This window comes from Microcaecilia unicolor, chromosome 7 (assembly GCF_901765095.1).
Source record: "Microcaecilia unicolor chromosome 7, aMicUni1.1, whole genome shotgun sequence".
Taxonomy (NCBI): domain Eukaryota; kingdom Metazoa; phylum Chordata; class Amphibia; order Gymnophiona; family Siphonopidae; genus Microcaecilia; species Microcaecilia unicolor.
Window position 1 is genome coordinate 123,887,499 of NC_044037.1, and position 20,255 is coordinate 123,907,753.

At 48.0% G+C, this 20,255-nt stretch overlaps 1 protein-coding gene across 3 annotated transcripts in view; it reads left to right on the forward strand.

Annotated features, from left to right (window-relative positions):
* LOC115474661 (E3 ubiquitin-protein ligase TRIM39-like) overlaps nucleotides 1-20,255 on the forward strand; it is a 170,157-nt gene that overhangs the window by 31,153 nt on the left and 118,749 nt on the right. For all 3 annotated transcript variants that reach the window (XM_030210253.1, XM_030210252.1, XM_030210254.1), the window contains exon 4: nucleotides 7,165-7,187. In XM_030210253.1, coding sequence (XP_030066113.1) covers nucleotides 7,165-7,187 — 23 coding nt within the window. The remainder of the gene's footprint in view (nucleotides 1-7,164; nucleotides 7,188-20,255) is intronic.

Below are 20,255 nucleotides of genomic sequence, written 5' to 3' on the forward strand. Positions count from 1 at the left end.
AGGCCATGAATCTATGCCAGTGGGCGGAAGCGAACCTGGAACAGCTGTCAGCGGCCCACATTGCCAGAGTCATGAATGTCAAGGCGGACTTTCTCAGTCGCCATACCTTGGAGCCCGGAGAGTGGCAGCTATCTGCTCAGGCGTTCTTGGGCATCACGAAGCGCTGGGGCCAGCCGAGCCTAGATCTGATGGCGTCATCGGCCAATTGCCAAGTGCCGTGCTTTTTCAGCAGAGGACGGGACCCTCGATCCCTGGGAGTAGATGCTCTTCTCCAACAGTGGCCGACACAAGAGCTCCTCTATGTGTTCCCGCCCTGGCCCATGTTGGGCAGGGTGCTAGACCGGGTGGCAAAGCATCCGGGCCGGATAATCCTGGTGGGTCCGGATTGACCCAGACGTCCCTGGTATGCGGACTTGATCAGGCTCTCAGTCGACGATCCTCTGCGGCTGCCAGTGGAGCAGGGTCTGTTACATCAGGGTCCCGTGGTGATGGAGGATCCCTCCCCCTTTGGTCTTACGGCCTGGCTATTGAGCGGCAGCGTCTGAGGAAGAAGGGCTTCTCAGACAAGGTCATCGCCACTATGCTGAGAGCGAGGAAGCGCTCTACTTCTACTGCTTACGCCAGGGTTTGGCGTACCTTTGCAGCGTGGTGTGAAGCAGGCTCATGTTCTCCATTCACTGCTCCAATTTCTTCAGTGTTGGCATTCCTGCAAGAAGGTCTGGAGAAAGGCCTGTCGCTCAGTTCCCTTAAAGTCCAGGTAGCGGCCCTGGCTTGCTTCAGGGGCCGCCTGAAGGGTGCTTCCCTGGCTTCGCAGCCAGATGTGGTGCGTTTTCTCAAGGGAGTTAATCACCTGCGCCCTCCTCTGCACTCGGTGGTGCCTGCGTGGAATCTCAACCTGGTGCTAAGAGCATTACAGAAGCCGCCTTTTGAACCCTTGTCGAGGGCATCTCTGAAAGACCTGACGTTGAAAGCAGTCTTTTTGGTGGCTATCACTTCAGCCAGAAGAGTTTTCGAGCTCCAGGCACTCTCATGTCGAGAGCCTTTTCTGCAGTTCACTGAGGCAGGAGTGACTATTCGCACAGTGCCTTCCTTCCTGCCCAAGATTGTTTCTCGCTTCCATGTGAATCAGCAGCTCTGTCTCCCTTCCTTTCGTAGGGAGGACTACCCAGAGGAATACTCTGCTCTTAAATATCTGGATGTGAGACGAGTCATCATCAGATATTTGGAAGTGACCAATGATTTCCGGAAGTCGGATCATCTGTTTGTCCTGTTTGCAGGTCCTCGTAAGGGTCTGCAGGCTGCTAAGCCTACAGTGGCAAGATGGGTCAAGGAAGCCATTGCAGCGGCTTATGTGGCCGCGGGGAAGGTGCCGCCTATCCAGCTGAAGGCTCACTCCACTAGAGCTCAGGCGGCCTCGATGGCAGAGGCCGTCTGCGTCTCCTTGGAAGAGATATGCAAGGCGGCAACTTGGGCATCGGCCCATACATTCTCCAAGCATTACCGCTTGACTGTGGCGGCACGGGCGGAGGCCCGATTTGGAGCTTCAGTGTTGAGGTCAAGGATTTCAATGTCCCGCCCTGGGTGAGTACTGCTTCGGTACATCCCACCAGTCTATGGATTGATCAGCATGATGATATGGAAGGTAAAATTATGTATCATACCTGATAATTTTCTTTCCATTAATCATAGCTGATCAATCCATAGTCCCTCCCAGATATCTGTATTGTTTATATTCTGGTTGCATTTCAGGTTCAAGTTTAGTCTTCAGTTCCTGTTCAGGAGGACTTCGTGTTCAAGTTTTTCAATGGATTCTTCAAGATTTGAGACAAATTTGTGTTACAGTGAGCTGCTGCATTCCTCTCCCCTCCGTTTTACGGGGCTGGATTGAGACTTAAATTCTGCCGGCACTCCCTCCCGCTTCGTGCGGCTGTAGGGCAGCTTTGTACCCTTCCCGCTTCGGCGGTGTTAGGGTCAGTCAGCTCCTCCCGCGGTTGCGGTTGCAGGATAAGCCAGATCCCCCCGCATCGGCGGGTGTGGTGTCCCTCCCCTGCTCCGCGGGGATGAGCTGGACGGATTCCCCTCCCCCACTTGTGTGGGGATGAGCTGGGTTAATTCCCCTCCCCCGTTTCGGCGGTGGTGAGCTGGGCAGAGTGTCCCTTTGTGGGTGTAATTCTCTAAGTGCTGAGTCCTGCGGATGGAGCTTTGATATCGACATACGAGGAGTATATAGGGAGGCAAAAGTTTGCTCTCTATCTCCACCTGCTGGTAGATGGACACAACCCACCAGTCTATGGATTGATCAGCTATGATTAATGGAAAGAAAATTATCAGGTATGATACATAATTTTACCTTAATAAACATATTAAAAAAAAAAAGATTTCTTTGATATCTTTGTCAAAAATGACGGATTGTAACATCATCGGCATACATGAAACAATTGAAACCATTTGAGTCACGTAGATAACCTAGAGGTGCCATCATTATGTTAAACAGGATGGGGGAGAGAGGAGATCCATGTGGTACTCTGCAATTAGGGGACCAGGGAGCTTAGAATGAGTCCTGATTGTTTTACTTGGTAGAATCTAGAGGTGAGAAAGCCCTTGAACCGTTAAGAACATTGCCGGATATACCAATATAATCTAACAGATTGAGTAGAATGTCATGGTCCACTGTATCAAAAGCGTTGGACATATCAAATTGTAAGATGATGATCTTTCTGCCTTTACTTAGCTCTTTTCTGAAGTTTGCAATAAGTGTTGTTAGGACTGTTTGGTGCTGTAAGAGGACCTGAAACCTGATTGACAGGCATGTAATATCGAGAAAGAGTTAAGATAGTCCATGAGTTGTTGGGTAACCAGGCCTTCCATTACTTTAACTAACAGTGGGATAGAGGCTACAAGCCTGTAGTGTGAAACTTCATTCAAGCTGGATTGTGGGTTTTTGGGAATGGGGGGTCAGGATTGTTTTTCCATTTTTTTAAGGAAAAATTCTGTGAGATAGCATAAATGTTATATTTGATTACAAGCACTGTAGGAACTGTTCAGAAGCTGATTTTAAGAAGTAGCTGGGACATGGGTCAAGTATACATTGAGAGGATACATATTTTAGTAAGTAGTGCTTGACAGAGTCTAATGTTGGTTTGGAGAAGGAAATCCATATTCTATCTGCAGGAAGGCAGTTGGGAGATGTGGCAGATACATTGAAAAGATTTGTGATTGGACTTGTAGAACCTTTCAGGTCGTTCCTGATTTTGACAATTTTCAGTTCAAAATAATTTGCTAGTTGGTCAGCAAAGGAGCTGATTCTGTGCCAATAGTTAGGGTGTGTGTGTTTAGTAGATTGTTAACTAGGGCACAGAGTTTCCTAGTATTTATTATTATTATTTGTTACATTTGTATTCCACATTTTCCCACCTATTTGCGGGCTCAGTGTGGCTTACAATACATTGTGAATGATGGAAATACAATTTGTTAAAGTACGATTATGAGTTACATTGTGAAGAGTTATGGGAAGACAAAGTCAAAACATCATTTGGGGAATAGAACAATGGAATGTAACAATGGGGAAATGATAGGGCGATAAACAATAGCAAGAGAACATTAGGGTATACAATTTTATCTGTGGGTAGAGTTTTAAGTGTGGTGAAAATACGGGGGGAGAGAATTCAGAACAGAGTGTATTGATGCATTTCTATTAGTGTGTATGGACTTCATGTGTTTTAATCCTTGCAATAAATTTTCTCAAAGAGATGAGTTTTCAATAGTTTGCGGAAGTCGGTTAGTTCGTAGATTGTTCTCAGGTTGCGTGGTAATGTATTCCAGAATTGCGTGCTCATATAAGAGAAGGTTGAAGCATGCAGTACTTTGTATTTTATGCCTTTGCACTTAGGGAAGTGGAGATTGAGGAAAGTTCGGGATGATCTTTTAGCGTTTCTGGGTGGCAGGTCTATTAAATCAGACATGTATGCAGGGGCTTCACCGTGAATGATTTTGTGAACTAAGGTGCATACTTTAAAGGTGATACGTTCCTTGAGTGAGAGCCAGTGTAGTTTCTCACGTAAGGGTTTAGCACTTTCGTATTTTGGTTTTCCGAAGATGAGTCTGGCTGCTGTATTCTGGGCTGTTTGAAGATTCCTCAGTATTTGCTCTTTGCAGCCCGCGTATAGTGAGTTGCAGTAGTCCAGATGACTGAGTACGAGTGATTGTACTAGGCTGCGGAAGACAGATCTTGGAAAGAATGGTCTTATTCTTTTCAATTTCCACATGGAGTAGAACATCTTTTTGGTTGTGTTGTTCGCGTGAGTCTCAAGTCTCAAGTTTCTGAGATTGGCAGATTTAGTTTAGGTGTGTTAATAGCGGTAAATTTATTCGTGTTGTATTGGGAAGTGAGTACCAGGCATTGAGTTTTTTCTGCGTTCAGTTTCAATCGGAATGCATCTGCCCAGGTGTTCATGGTGTGTACACTTTGGTTGATTTCGTTGGAGATTTCATTAATGTCTTGTTTGAAAGGCATATATATCGTTACATCATCGGCATATATGTAAGGGTTAAGGTTAAGGTTTGATAGAAGTTTTGCCAAGGGGATCATCATTAGGTTGAAAATAGTTGGCGAGAGGGAGGATCCCTGCGGTACTCCACACTCAGGTGTCCATGCAGCAGACGTAGTTGAATTTGATGTGACCTGATATGAACGTACGGTTAAGAACCCCTTGAACCAGTTTAGGACATTGCCTCCGATGCCAAAATATTCAAGTATGTGTAATAGGATTCCGTGGTCAACCATATCAAAAGCACTTGACATGTCAAATTGTAAGAGGGAGTATATTGGTGCCGGTTGCAATCATTTGTTTAAATTTGGTCATTAGGGTAATTAATACTGTTTCTGTGCTGTGATTTGACCAGAATCCTGATTGGGCATCATGCAGTATTGAGAACTTGTTGAGATAGTTTGTGAGTTGTTTGGTTACCATCCCTTCGGTTATTTTGATTATTAGTGGTATAGATGCTACAGGTCTGTAGTTAGTTATTTCACTTGCGTTTTCCTTTGTGGCTTTGGGTATAGGGGTGAGTATTGTTCCTTTGGGAAAAGTCTGTTTTGTAGCATGAAGTTCACGTGGTTCGTTAGGTCTGTTATGAATTGTTGAGGAGCTGATTTCATGAGGTTGTTTGGGCAGATATCTAGTTTGCATTGGGATTTGGCGAATCTTTTGAGCGTTTTAGAGATGAGGAACTCTGACAGTAATTCGAATTCGGTCCAGATCCTGTCTGCTGGATATATTCTGTCTGCTGGGTCTAGACAGTTTAGGAGTGTGGCGTATTCAGTAGGGCTGACGGGTATTTTAAGTCGTAATTGTATAATTTTCTCCTTGAAGTATTTCGCGAGGTCATCGACCCCTGGTGTATCTTTGCTGTTATTTGGTGTGGTGTCTAGCAATTTATTTACAAGGTAGAAGAGTTTGTGTGTGTCTTTGTAGTTTGGTCCAATCATTGTTTTGTAGTGTAGTCTTTTAGTCTGTTTTATGGTATATTTGTATTTCCTCCGAAGTAATTTCCAGGCATTCAGTGTGTGTTCATCTTTCTTTTTGTTCCATGCGCGTTCTAGTCTTCTGACTTGTGTTTTGAGTTCTTTCAGCTCTTCGGTGAACCATGGATTTGATTTTTTTCCTATGTGATGTTCTGGTTTGGATAGGGGCAATTGTATCTAGTGTTGTCTTACATATATCGTCCCATTCTTGGAGGAATTGAATGGTGTCTGCATTTGTTGACCATTCGTTTTGGTAGACCTGTTGCCAGAATGTTGTGGGGTCTATTTATCCTCTCGTGGTGTATGTTGTTCATTCATGTTTGTTGACTGCGTTTCTGTGTATTTTTCGCCAGTGGAGGGAGACGTATGCTTTATGGTGGTCTGTCCATGGTGTGGGTGTCCATCTTGTGTCTGTAAGTAGGAGAGTTGAGTCTGGGTCGAATTTGTGTGTAATGATGTCTAGTGTGTGTCCTTTTACGTGTGCTGGTTGAGTGTTAGGTGCGTGTAAATCCCAGAGTTTTAGGAATTCTTTGCATTCTTGTGTGCCTGTTGAGGTGTCGTCTTCGAGGTGTAGGTTGATATCTCCTATTATGAGGATGTTTGAGGTAGAGACACAAGTGTTCGAGATGAAGTCCATGAGTTGCGTTTGGGAGTCTTTCCATTTCCCTGGTGGTCTGAAGAATAGGATTGCATTGAGGTGTCCTTGTAGGTTCGGATGATTGATTCTTGTCGAAGCGATTTCGAGTTGTGGTGAGGTGGATTCACCAGTGGTTGTGATGGTGAACTCGGATTTGTAAATTATGGCTATTCCGCCACCTCATTTTCCATTTCTTGTCCAGTGGGTGATTTTGTATTCTGGTGGGCATGTCTCTATGATGGCGGGGTCTGTAGGGCTGTGGAACCATGTTTCCGTGATGAATAGAAGGTCTAGATTCTCTGTGGTAATCCAGTCTAGTATGTCTACTGAGTTGCTTACTGCTGATCTAGCGTTGATGTATCCTATTCGGATTAAGCGGTATGGTTCTGTAGGGAGGTTATATGTGTTTATTTTTATTAGTTGTCTGTTTCCTCGGTGGTTGAATTTGTTGTTGTTGTTGTTTTTTTTCTCTTTCTGTTGGTGGTGTTCGTGTGTGGAGATTTTTCCTTTTGGTTGGTTGTTGTATTTTTGGTCTGGTGAATTGTTAATAGGTTGTACATAGAGTTGGTGTATTGAGGTTGGGTGGTTGTTGATGTTGGGGGTGGTCCATGCGTGGTGGATTATGGGGATGAGATAGATTATTATCAGTAGCTTATTAGTGTTCATTTTGATTTTGACCATAATCTTTCTAGGTGTCTGCAGTTTCTTTTTGCGTTAAGGATGTCCTCTTGAGAACCAGGGTGAGATTTTTTTGGTGGGTCTGAATTTTGTTTTCATTGGTGCTATATCATTAAGCACAGTTGTACATAGATTGTCCCAGGTGTGGTTAAAGTCATTACTGAGTGAAGATGTGAGGAGTGTGTCTAATGGGATATTGGACCAGAATTCTTATAAGTTAATTTTGCCTCTTGTTTTGAAAGTAGACTTTTTGTTTTTTAACAAAACGTTTGCTCATAATGTATGGAATGTACCTAAAATTACTTCTGTCTCATTTCTCTTCTAGGATGTGAAGGACACCTTAAGAAGGTACAGTTCTCTTTTGATTTAAGCTCTTTCTGTATGAAATAGCCCTGTATGCGACTAAGGAACCTGCTTCTTTTCTAGTGACTGGAAAGTGATATGTGACCCCTTTCACACACCTGTGTAAAGCATAAGTGGCATACTTTGTGCTATGGCTCTCGTGTACTTTTTTGTTAAAAATTTTCTTTATTAAACCATAGTTATAAATATTTTCTTTTATACATCACCTCCACCCCACTCATTCCTACCACAGTTTTTATTTTTTCTCCATACTATCCCCCCTTCCTCCCCCGCTGCACTGTAGCCTTCCCTTGGTGAATGAAAATCAGACATTCCTTGTCATCAAGCAGATGAAGCCATTACGTGTGGGTTATGTCCATCAACCAGCAGGGGAGATAGAGAGCACTCAAACTTTCACAGTGCCCTCTTGGCCAGCTAGTTCCACTGCCTCTCCAGTATTCTCTATCTCCCCTAGCAGGGTGGCTGCAGCTTGTTCGAGCTCCAGAAAAATCTGCCGGGAGGTGGTTCCTGGCTTGCCAGTTGTTAACCAGGGTGTTGGAGGCTATAGCAGCCTCACTTTAAAGGCACATAGGTTAGCCCTTTCCCTGCCTTACCCATACCTCTGTGGATGTGGACATATTGCCTTGCTTTCCCTGTCCTTACCCACCAACAGTGGATGCAGGCATATAGGTTCGCCCTTTCCCTGCCTTTCCCACTCATCTGAGCCTCCGGAGTCTTCAATACCTCTGCTTTCCTCACAGCTAAAAAAAAAAAAAAAAAAAAGTTGCGTCGCGTTTTTAAACGCAGAGATGCTGGAACAGAGGTTTTTGACCTGATTTTCAGCAGGATCGTAGTTGTACACTAGATCCTTTGAGGTAAGAGTGTTTTCCAGCTCCTCCGGGGTGGGCCCGCGATCGGGGCGATTTTGGCGCGAAACCGCCATCTTGGATTTTACCGCCGTTTTTCGGCGATGGCTGTGGACAATGTAAAGCGCTGTTCCACTTGTGGCAAGCGCAAATCAGCAGGGCTCTGTAAATCGTGCTGTACTGGCGTAGGAGCCGGCCCGAGCATGGCGAGCGATGTTTCTTCCCGCTCTGAGCTGGCAGCGGGCGCCATTTTGCTTACACCACATGGCGCGGCCTCCGTGGACACGGAGAGACCTGAGCCGGGTGGGGCACCTCGAGATGAGGTTATTTCAGGAGTGGCTAGCACCGGACAGGATTTGGGTGCCCAGGGTGAGATTTTCTCCCCGGATTTTGTGCTTTTGCTGCATAAAGCATACATGATGAAAAGAGCCCTTCCTCAAGGGTCGCCTGAGGCTCCTGTGATTGCCCCCCTGATGGATTCTGGCCTGGGACTGCCCAGTGAGGCTTTTTTCCCGGATGCTTGGCCTAAAGATAAGCGCAGAAGGGTTAATTCCCCTTCAGATTGTGGTGCACCTTCCCCCCCCCCCCCCCCCCCCCCCCCGTGGTCGGGGTGTGAGGATTTGGAGAACTCTGACAGACGTTCTTGGTCTGAGGAACCAGAGTCAGGTGCGGATTTACCACAGGATCTGGATGATCCCTCCGCGGTGAGGATTTTCCACAGTGATGAGCTGCCAGCGCTTATTTCAGATACCCTGCAGGCCCTCTCGATTGAAGATCCTGACAGTGGCATGGCCTCCTTGGGTAATCCCAGGATGGCTAGTACCAAGAAAGCTGCTCGGGCCTTCCCTTTGCATGACTCCATCCTAGAGCTTGTTTCGGCTCAGTGGGCTGACCCCGAGGGACCTTTGAGAGTTTCCAGGGCTATGGGGCAGTTATACCCTCTGCGTGAGGGACATATGGCTCGTTTTCAAATGCCTACAGTGGATGCCCTAGTCACTGCGGTGACAAAGAGAACTACCCTCCCTGTTGAAGGAGGTGTTGCCCTGAAGGATGTTCAAGACCGTAGGCTGGAAACAGCATTGAAACGGTCCTTTGAAATTGCAGGTCTCACTGTTCGGGCGTCTGCATGCAGCTGTTATGCTGTTAGAGCCTGCCTAGCTTGGCTGCAACAGGCAGTGGCTCAGCCCGGAGATGGAGCGGAGCCCTTCTTGGATGTGGCTCCGCGGATGGAGGTGGCCTTGTCCTTTCTGGCTGATGCCCTTATGACCTTGTCAGAGCTTCGGCTAAACAAATGGCAGTAGCAGTGGCGGCTCGCCGTCGTCTGTGGCTACGACACTGGGGCAGCGGACATGGCCTCTAAGCAAAGGTTGGTGAAGTTGCCTTTTCAAGGACTTCTCCTATTTGGTGAGGAGTTGGAGAAAATTGTGAAGGCCTGGGTTGATCCAAAACCCCAGCGCTTGCCCGAAGATAGGCAGAGGCCTTCCTCTAAGGGCCAGGCGGTCCACTCCTCGTACAGACCTCGCTTCCGTGAAGCTAGAAGGTACCGCCCGGGCATTCTGCTGGGTTCACTTCACGTGCCCGTGGTCAGCAGAGGAACTCCTTTCGCTCGGACAAGCGTTCCGCAGCCAGTAGCTCAAGACCAGGAGTTCAGGGGTGACCCTCTCAATGATGGTGCGCCGGCCCTCTCCTCGATGCCTGTCATCGGAGGACGGCTTTCCCTCTTTGTCGAGGAGTGGGCCAAGATTTCCTCAGATCAGTGGGTTCTGGACCTGATCAGAGAAGGATACAGAATAGAATTCAACGCCCCAGTAAGAGACGTGTTTGTGGAGTCCCGATGCGGTTCTGCCGTCAAACGGGCGACGGTGGAGGAGACTTTACAAGGTCTGATTCAGTTAGGGGCAGTGACCCCGGTGCCTCCCGCCGAGCAAGGCTGCGGCCGATACTCCATCTACTTTGTGGTGCCGCGAAAAGGTGGGTCCTTTCGCCCTATTCTGGACTTAAAAGAAGTGAACAAGTCCCTGAGAGTGCGGCATTTCCACATGGAATCCCTGCGCTCTGTCATTGCGGCGGTACAGCCAGGAGAGTTTCTCACGTCTCTAGACCTGAAAGAAGCTTACTTGCACATACCGATTTGGCCCCCGCACCAGAAGTTTCTGAGGTTTGCGGTGTTGGGAAAACATTTCTAGTTCAGGGCCTTGCCTTTTGGCCTCGCCACAGCTCCCGAACCTTTTCGAAAGTAATGGTGGTAGTAGCTGCTTTTCTCAGGCGAGAAGGTATCAGGGTTCACCCGTACCTAGACGACTGGCTCATCAGAGCAGACTCTGCAACAGAGAGCTTACAAGCTACAGCCAGAGTGGTCTCAGTACTGCAATCTCTAGGCTGGGTCGTCAATATGGCCAAAAGTCACCTGTCCCCTTCACAATCTCTAGAGTTTTTTGGGGGCCAGGTTCGACACAGTCTCGGGCTATGTGTTCCTACCTGAGCTAAGGCGGTGCAAGCTTCAGAATCAGGTCCGTCTGCTCCTGAGGATGCCCCGCCCGCGAGCTTGGGACATTGTCCAGCTGCTGGGATCGATGACAGCCACGATGGAAGTGGTACCCTGGGCGAGAGCGCACCTGAGACCTCTACAGTATTCCCTACTCCGGAGATGGTCTCCTATTTCTCAGGATTACCAATGCAGACTTACTTGGCTCCCTGCGGCCCGACTCAGCATGGAGTGGTGGCTCTCGGACAGCATGCTGCGGCGAGGAATTCCGCTGACGCTCCCCGTTTGGTGCCTGGTGGTAACAGATGCCAACCTGAAGGGCTGGGTCGCACACTGCAAGGGGAAGCATGCCCAGGGTCTATGGACACCCGAGGAGTCGGAGTGGTCCATCAACTGCCTAGAGTTGAAAGCGGTGTTTCAGGCGCTTCTGGCCTTTCAAGTGACCCTGGAAGGATTGGCTGTCAGAGTGATGTCGGACAACACGACAACGGTGGCCTATATAAATCGACAAGGCGGAACAAGGTGCAGAGCACTAGCCGCGCAGGCCGAACTGATTTGCCACTGGGCCGAGCTGCATCTTCAGTGTCTGTCGGCAGCTCATATTGCAGGTCAGAGCAATGTGCAGGCCGATTATCTGAGCAGGCATCAGATCGATCCAGCAGAATGGAATCTGGCAGACGAAGTTTTCCTGCAGATCTGTGCCAAATGGGGCAAGCCCGTGATGGATCTAATGGCGACAAGTGCCAATACCAAAGTCCCGTGCTTCTTCAGCAGACGGAGAGATCCTCGCTCGGCGGGGTTGGATGCCTTGGCTCAACCCTGGCCTCCGGGTCTACTTTATGTGTTTCCCCCATGGCCCTTGATAGGGCGCCTGCTCTTGCGGATTCGGCTGCACCCAGGAGAAGTGGTCCTCATCGCCCCGGATTGGCCAAGGAGACCTTGGTATGCAGACCTCCGACAGATGCTCCTGGAGGCTCCTCTGCCGTTACCTCTGGTACCGAACCTGTTGACTCAGGGACCGGTAGCCATGGAGGACGCCGGCCGCTTTGGTCTTACGGCATGGCTATTGAGAGGGCGCAATTGAGGGATAAAGGTTATTCCAATAAAGTTATTTCCACTCTCCTGCAAGCCCGCAAGCGGTCCACTTCCGTGGCTTATGCCAGGATTTGGTGCCTGTTTGAGTCTTGGTGTGCTTCCAGAGCCATTGCTCCAATGCGGGCTCCTGTCTCGCTGATTCTGGGACTTTTTGCAGGAAGGTGTACAAAAAGGCTTGGCCTATAATTCCCTGCGGGTGCAGGTGGCAGCGTTGGCCTCCCTTCGTGGTAAGGTGGAAGGCGTGCCTTTGGCTGCTCACCCAGATGTGGCACAGTTTCTTAGAGGGGTTCTTCGGCTCCGACCTCCAGTGCGAGCACCCTGTCCAGCTTGGAACCTGGGGCTAGTTTTGAAAACCCTGCAGGCATCTCCTTTGAGCCGCTTCGGCGAGCATCGGAGAAAGATTTGACACTGAAGGCCGTTTTTCTGGTGGCCATTACCTCGGCGAGAGGGGTGTCAGAGCTCCAGGCGCTGTCCTGTAGAGACCCATTTCTGCAATTTTCAGAGTCCGGAGTCACGGTTCGGACCGTGCCTTCCTTTATGCCTAAGGTGGTTTCAGCCTTTCACCTAAACCAGCCTATTTTCTTGCCCTCTTTTTCAGAGGAAGAGTTTCCAGAATCTTTTGGGCAGCTGCACCTTTTGGATGTGCGCAGGACTCTGCTGCAGTATCTGCGAGTTACTAACTCTTTCAGGACTTCTGATCATCTGTTTGTTTTGCTATCCGGTGTCGCAGAGAGTCTCCAGCGTCTAAAGCCACTATTGCCCGCTGGCTCAAAGAACTATCTTTTCAGCTATCTGCTGGCCGGCAGGGTTCCGCCTGTAGCCTTTAAGGCACATTATACTAGAGCGATTTCTTCCTCTTGGGCTGAAACTGGAGGCACTCTCTCTTCAGAGATATGCAGTGCAGCAACATGGGCTTCTAAGCTCTCCTTTGCCCGACATTACAGGCTGGATGTGGCTGCCAGGAGGGATGCGCGTTTGGTGCACAAGTGCTAGCGCGTGGTGTGGCTTGTTCCCACCCTATCTAGGGATTGCTTTGTTACATCCATACGTAATGGCTTCATCTGCTTGATGACAAGGAAGGGAAAATGAGGTTCTTACCTGGTAATTTTCTTCCTTTAGTCATAGCAGATGAAGCCATGAGCCCTCCCTGTATGATTGTCTGTATGCTGTGAATCTGTTTTCAGGTTCTGTTCTAATTTCCTGAGTTCCTTCCTTGGGAGAAAGTTGGAAAACAATCTCAGGATTCATGTTCAGTTTAAATTTAGGAGGATGTGTTCATTCCCTCCAGCATGTTTCTTTTTGGAGGATGTGTTGATTCTCTCCAGGAGGCGCGTGTGTTCCCCTCCAGTTCTATAAATAGGAGGATGGTTCATTCCCTCCAGTGTGTTGGGAGGATGTGTGATTCCCTCCAGGAGGCGCATGTGTTCCCCTCCACTTATACAATAAGGAGGATGAGTTTATTCCCTCCAGGAGGATGTGCATTCCCTCCTTTATGAGTTTCATGCCCTTGTGATGGGCCATCGTTCGCTGTGAGGAAAGCTGCTTGTGATTCCCATTGCGGTTTGCCATACTGCTTTGGAAGCTTCAAATACTGAAAGAGGCAGTGGAGCTAGCTGGCCAGAGGGCACTGTGAAAGTTTGAGTGCTCTCTATCTCCCCTGCTGGTTGATGGACATAACCCATACGTAATGGCTTCATCTGCTATGACTAAAGGAAAGAAAAATTACCAAGGTAAGAACCTAATTTTCCCTTAATGATAAATAATACAGCACGAGCAAGGGTGTGCAAATAGTTTAAAATTATACTGCATGCCTTGTGAGGCAGGGAATTCCAATAGTCCTCCTATTCTCACATACTTTCTTCACAGAACTCTGTGGTCCTACCATATTCATAAATTTGGAAACTAAAAATGTATAGATAATGAATGTAATCATTTTTTGGAATGTGAAATTATCCATTTAACATTAGCAGCTATTTTTGAGTTCTCCAAGTTTCTGGCAGGACTGAAGTCAATTCGCCTTTATATGGAAAGTGATACCCCCCACTAGTGGTAGTATGCAAGTGGTCAGTACTGTCCATTTTTAAACCATAGTCAGATGGGGCGAGAGCAGAAGGAAACTGCTCCTGCCCTGTCCACTAGAATCCCAGGGATCACCTCTGGGTAAGTCTCAAGGGTTGAGTTGGACACATGAGATGGGGCAGATTGGAGATGGGGGGGTTGGGGAAAGATTGGAATTGGGGGGATTTAGAAGCAGGAACAGGTGGGAGGGAGGATTGGAAAAGGGGGGGGGGTTGGAAAGAAGGATTGGGCAGAAGGGGAGGATTGGAATTGGGAAGGAAGGGTGGTTGAAAGCACATCAGGGCAACCAAAGAACTTGTCAGATTAGTTATGTGGGTGCTGATGGTCAGTGCTGGTTCCCACATAGCTACGTGGCCAAAAATGGGACGGCCTTTTATATGGTCCTGTCTGGCCATTTTGCTATGGGGCACTCGCACACATAAGTACCGGCTCCTTCTTGGCTCCCCCTCGCCCCTCCAGCTCCTCCCCCCCTCTCAGGACCACCCCAGCACTGCTTGGATTGTACCGGGTTAGTTAAAGATGATACTAACCATGCAGTGTCGCTGTATATCAGTGACTGGGCCCATTTAATGTGGTTTAATTGAGCAAGAGCCTCTCCTATTTACTTAAACCACGCTGCTTATGAACCCCTTAACGTATTCACTTTTTAATAATAGTTTTTAGTATGTAAATAAAGATCAATACTTATCTCCCAGCACCTATCCTAACTGAAAAACGTTTTCTGCTTCAGGGGAGACTGTTCTCAAAGGAACTTCATCATGGTACACCCCATCACTCTTTGATGGTAAACTGCAAAGTTAAAAAAATTAAAAGGGGAGGGTTAATATTTAAAGGAACTAATCCAGATAGTGCCAAGGCTGTCAAGAGGAAATATTCAGCAGCACTATCTGGATAGTGGTGGGGTGGTCCATGAGCAGAGCTTGGGTGGGTGGGCGGGTTAGTGTCAATACTGTCTCTCTTTGTTAAATTGTACAGCGCTGCGTAACCCTAGTAGCGCTCTAGAAATGTTAGTAGTAGTAGTAGATATTGAGTGCTGCTATCTGAATGTCTTAAGGTGCTGACTTCCATGGGCTTATTTTTGGGAGGAAGTTATCACAGAATGGATATCATCACAAAATCCCATTCATAAAAACTTGATTGCTTGACTGCATTGTATGGATCAGTCAGGTACAATCAGGGTATTACTGGGTGCCACACTGTCACATGATGCCATTCCTTTCAGTCCAAAGTTAAAAAAAATCCAAATAAGTCATGTTATGAAAGAATGCATAAACCTTTAGTCATATAGAGGATGGGCAGTTTTCAAAAAGACCTTTTACCTGTGGGATAGAGTGTATTACTTATCAAGGGAGAAATCAGTACTACTACTATTACTATTTATCATTTCTATAGCGCTACAAGACATACGCAGCGCTGTACACCATACACAAAAAGACAGTCCCTGCTCAAAGAGCTTACAAGGTAGAAATGCTGGGAAATTTTACAAGAGAAAAGAGAAGACCAGAGATTTTGAGTTCTATAATTCCTAGGAGACTAAGGGAGAGAATATAGATAGAAGTTTATGGGATAGAAGGTCATATCTTACTGTGGATTGCCAACTATTTAAATGATAGGAAGCAGAGTAGGTTACATGATTATTTTGCCAATGGAGTAGAATGACTTAGGGATCTCTGCTAAGACTGCTGTTGAACGTACTCATTAATGATGTTTCTTTGGCATCAGCTCCACTGTTCTGCACGAATGGGTGTTATCCCTTCCTACCAGCAGGTGGAGGTACAGAAAACTGAATTCTACCAGTGACATCACCGGTATAAGCTGGGGTGCTCCCTGGAGCAATCCATTATTTTTCTCTACTTTCAACAGGTGGTAGGTCATGCTGACAGTGCTCCTAGTCCCTGGTCTAGCTCCCCGCTCTGCTGGTCACAGCCGCATAGGGAGATTGAGCCATAACAGCGGTCTCGGGACTGTACCTAGTTTAGCATGGAGCTTAGCTCCGCAGTACCTAGTCACACTTCTTAGTGCCACTGTGTCAGGCATTGGGATGGTCCTGCTGGGCCCACCGGAGGGGTGCAGACCTCCATCCCCTCACCCCTTTTTGCCTGTACACGCTGTTTGGTGTTCCTCCCCCTGCAGTTCCCAGGCTCCAAAAAAAAAAAAATTGTGTAATTGGCCTGCCTAGCTTTATTCTCTTTGTCAGGGAATAAAGCTATTGGAAAAAAAAAAAAAAGAACAGGTGATTCTCTTTGCACACCCAGAGAGAAACAGTGAAAGGTGGAGTTGCTGGAGCCCCGGTTGAGACATGACCGCGTGCATCTGCCACATGGCCAGGCATGGTGGTGTCTACAAGAGCAGGCAGCTAAGTACAGCTGCTGACTCTCTGTGTCTCTCATGCGATGAGCTTTTCTGACTTAAGAAATGGCCAAAGGGAGGAGGTCGGGGGCTGCCAGAGCTGCATATTCCCTGGTTGAAGTGTTGGGACATGCGGGCCTTTTTCCCTATTGGGGCTTGGGATTGTAGGAGCTCTTTCCTTCCCTACACAGCTTGGGATGGAGCTTATCCCAAATGGTAAGGGAAGACCTGAGTTGGACATCAGGTTCACCCCAGGGGGCGTGAGGGGAGCCCTTTTTTGGGCTCTAACCGCTGCAGAGAAGATCTGGTGGTTCTAGAGGGATCAGTCTCCTCAGAACTAGCAGGGACAGACTCCCAGTCCTCTGTGAATTCTGATTCCGAAGAGCCTCCCTCTGAGGAGGCAGAGGAGGAGCGGTTCCATGTGATCCAACTTTTCAGAGAGAGGAGTTATATCATTTCATTGACGATGTTGCGAGGTCTAGTAATGCCCAAGCCTCCAGCCGCAGAACCCTCTGAGGGGATTCCGCTGCTGGAGGGCCTTGCTGGCCCCCCAAAGCCTTTTCCCCTCCATAAGGCCCTCATCTGTATGATGATGATGGAGTGGGAAGGCTCTGGATGGGCCCCTTGGGGGGGGGGGGGGAACAGGGTTCTGGATCGCTTCCACACCTTTGCCCCAGAGGAAGGTTGAGGAGTACTGGGCGTTTCATAAAGTGGATGCTCTGGTTACTGTGGTCACAAAGGCAACTGCGGTGCCAATTCAGGGGGGGCTCGTCTCTTCAGGACTCCATGAGAAGAAAATGGAGCAGCAGCTGCACCTGGCCTTCAGTGGGGTCCTTGAGAATTTAGGCCACCGTTTGTGGTGGTTATGTGGCCAGGGCTATGTTGTGAAAGCTGCAGTATTTGCCTGAGTCCTCTGAGGTTGCTTGCCTATAATTGGACAGCCGTCTTGGCGGATGTCCTCTGTGACCTTGTCTGGCTGGCCTCCTACTCTCTGGACCCGTGGTTGTAGGTTGTTGTTGATTGTGGCTCCAGCAGTGGGTCGTGAATGCAAACTAAGAAGCTGTTACTGTAAGTCAGCTACCCTTTAGGGTTACGCAAGCCCCAGATGCCCATGGTGTGGGATTATTTGCTGTCACGGTCGGCCCCGCGTTTCCTTACTTCTGTGTCAGGGTCTCGTGTGATGCCCCCCGCTGCCTTCTGTGCTGCTCCCTCCGGCCTGCTGTCAGCTATGCTTCATGCTCATTTGGGGGAAGCTGGATTCAGGTTGGCGCTGCTCTGGCCCGCCCTCGCTGGCGTCGTCACCCTGGGCCTTCTTCTGCAGTCACTGCTCTCTGCCTCTTTGCCATGCAACAGGTGTCCTGGTTCCAGTGTCCTGCACAATGTCAGCTTCCAGCCCTAGTTTCAGTTCCCAGTTAAAGATTCAGCTTCCAGCCTTAGTTCCGTCTCAGCTTCAGCTTCCAGCCCTGGTTCCAGTTTCCAGCACGTGCTTCAGCTTCCAGTCCTGGTTCCAGTTTCCAGCACGTGCTTCAGCTTCCAGTCCTGGTTCCAGTTTCCAGCACGTGCTTCAGCTTCCAGTCCTGGTTCCAGCTTCCAGCAGATTGTTTCAGCTTCCAGCAGATGGTTTCAGCTTCCGGCACATGCTTCAGCTTCCGGTCCTGGTTTCAGCTTCCGGCACATGCTTCAGCTTCCGGTCCTGGTTTCAGCTTCCGGCACATGCTTCAGCTTCCAGCACAGTTTCAGCTTCCAGTTTGATTTCCAGCTTCCTGCCTCCTTTGACGCTTCTATTGGAGCAATCCCTTTAGCAGGGACTCGCCTACTGCTTGCTACAGTCTGTCTGTCCCCTGAACAGGCAGGCAGTACTGATCCACCGCAGTCCAAGGGCTTACTGACTATGACACTTGACAGTTTGCAAGGCCATGAGCTCAGATGGGTCACCTGCCCTGTGGCTGCTTCAACAATTGGCTCTGTAGCTCCAGCAATTGTTCAGTTCTGTCCAGTATTTGTCTGCTCGTATGGACCAGCTACAGGGACCAGCAGTTCCTCAAGGGGCCACTGCTCCTGTTCCAGAATTTGTCAGTCCGGTCGGATTCACGGTCACCTCTGGTGTCCATCTGACTTCCCCGCCTAGATACAATAGCAACCCCAAGACTTGGAGAGGGTTCATTAATCCATGTCTTATCATCTTTGAACTTCAGGCTAGAGACTTTCTGACAGATTGAGCTTGAGTAACATATTATCTTTCTACTGGCAGGCCAAGCACTTGCATGGGTTCCCCTCTGTGGGAGCAGAATGACCCAGCACTCAACAGTCTCCAAGCTTTTCTTGAAGAATTCCGTTGGATCTTTGCTGAACCCAGGAAAGCTTCTTCAGCAGCTGCAGAGCTCCTCCGTCTTAGACAGGGGACTCACAGTGGATAGTTATGCCATTCAGTTCCACACGTTCTCTGAAGTAGAGTGGAACAACGAATGTCTGGTAGCAGTGTTTTGGCACGGATTAGCCCATCTATCAAGGATGAACTGGCAGAGTGAGATCTTCCCTCTTCTCTGGATGATCTAGTTGGTCTGTGCAATCAAATTGATATTTGATTTCATAAGCGAGTCCGAGAACATCATTCTGCCCGCCATATGATTTGGTTGGGGCCCCGGCTCCCAACAGCCCTCATGCTCTTCCAAAGACTCTGCATCACCAGATCCTGGAGAACCCAGGTATATAGAGGTATATAAAATGAGTGGAGTGGAACCGGTTGGATGTGAAGCTTCTGTCCACGCTTTCCAAAAATACTAGGACTAGGGGGCATGCGATGAAACTACAGCGTAGTAAATTTAAAACAGGAGAGAATTTTTCTTCACCCAACGAATAATTAAACTCTGGAATTCGTTGCCGGAGAACGTAGTGAAGGTGATTAGCTTGGCAGAGTTTAAAAAGGGATTGGACAGTTTCCTAAAGGACAAGTCCATAGACCGCTACTAAATGGACTTGGGAAAAATCCACAATTTCGGGAGTAACTTGTATAAAATGTTTGTACGTTTGGGTAGCTTGCCAGGTGCCCTTGACCTGCTGTTACTCTAGCCATGACTGACATAAGTTCTTCAGATATGCTCCCATCAGCATACGTAGCCTATGCTGATGTCTTTTCCAAAAAAACACACTGAAAAAGCTCCCTCCTCATAGGTACTATGATTTCCTTATTGATCCCTCCTGGGCAAGATGCCGCCTCGAGGAAGGGTTTACCCCCTTTCTGTCCCAGAGACTCAGGCTATGTTGGATTATAATGCAGAGAACTTACTGAAAGGGTTCATTCACCCTTCTACCTTGCCGGCTGGAGCAGGATTTTTCTTGGTGGGGAAAAAAGATGACACCCTTCGCCCTTTGCATTGACCTACCAGGGACTAAATGCCATTATGATGAAGAACAGATACCCATTCCCGCTTATCTCTGAGCTTTTTGACAGTCTTTGGGGTGCTCGGATCTTTATCAAGTTGGACTTGAGAGGAGCATATAACTTGGTACGTATTAAAGAGTTGGATGAATGGAAAACAGGTTTCAAAATGAGATATGGCCATTATAAATATTTGGTTATGGTATTCGACTGGCTAATGCCCCAGCTGTTTTCCAGAATTTTTTTAATGACATCTTCCGAGACATCTTACAGAGGGGCTCATTTTCAAAGCACTTAGCCTCCCAAAGTTCCATAGAAACCTATGGAACTTAGCCTCCCAAAGTGCTTTGAAAATATGCCTCAATGTGTGTTCTAGTCTATCCAGATGTTATCCTGATATTCTCCAAAACATTGGCCCAAAATTGTGAACAAGCAAAATTAGTTCTGCAACATCTAAGGGAGAATCATCATTACGCGAAGCTAGAAAAGTGCAGTTTTCAGCAGACAGAGCTACCCTTCTTAGGTTATATTATTTTGGATCAGGACATTAGGATGGATCCCGCCAAGCTGTCTGCTATCCTTGATTGGCCTCGCCCCCAAGAGCGTAAAGCACTACAATGTTTCTTAGGTTTTGCAAATTATCACCACTAATTTATCCAGAATTACTCCTCTGTAGCGGCTCCGCTCACCGCCATTACCCGCAAAGAGGCTAATACCCAGGAGTGGCCCAAGGAGGCGCTTCAAGCGTTCGAGCAGCTGAAGAATTCCTTTAGCTCAGCACCTATACTCTGGCATCCTAATCCTGAGAAGCCTTTCTATGT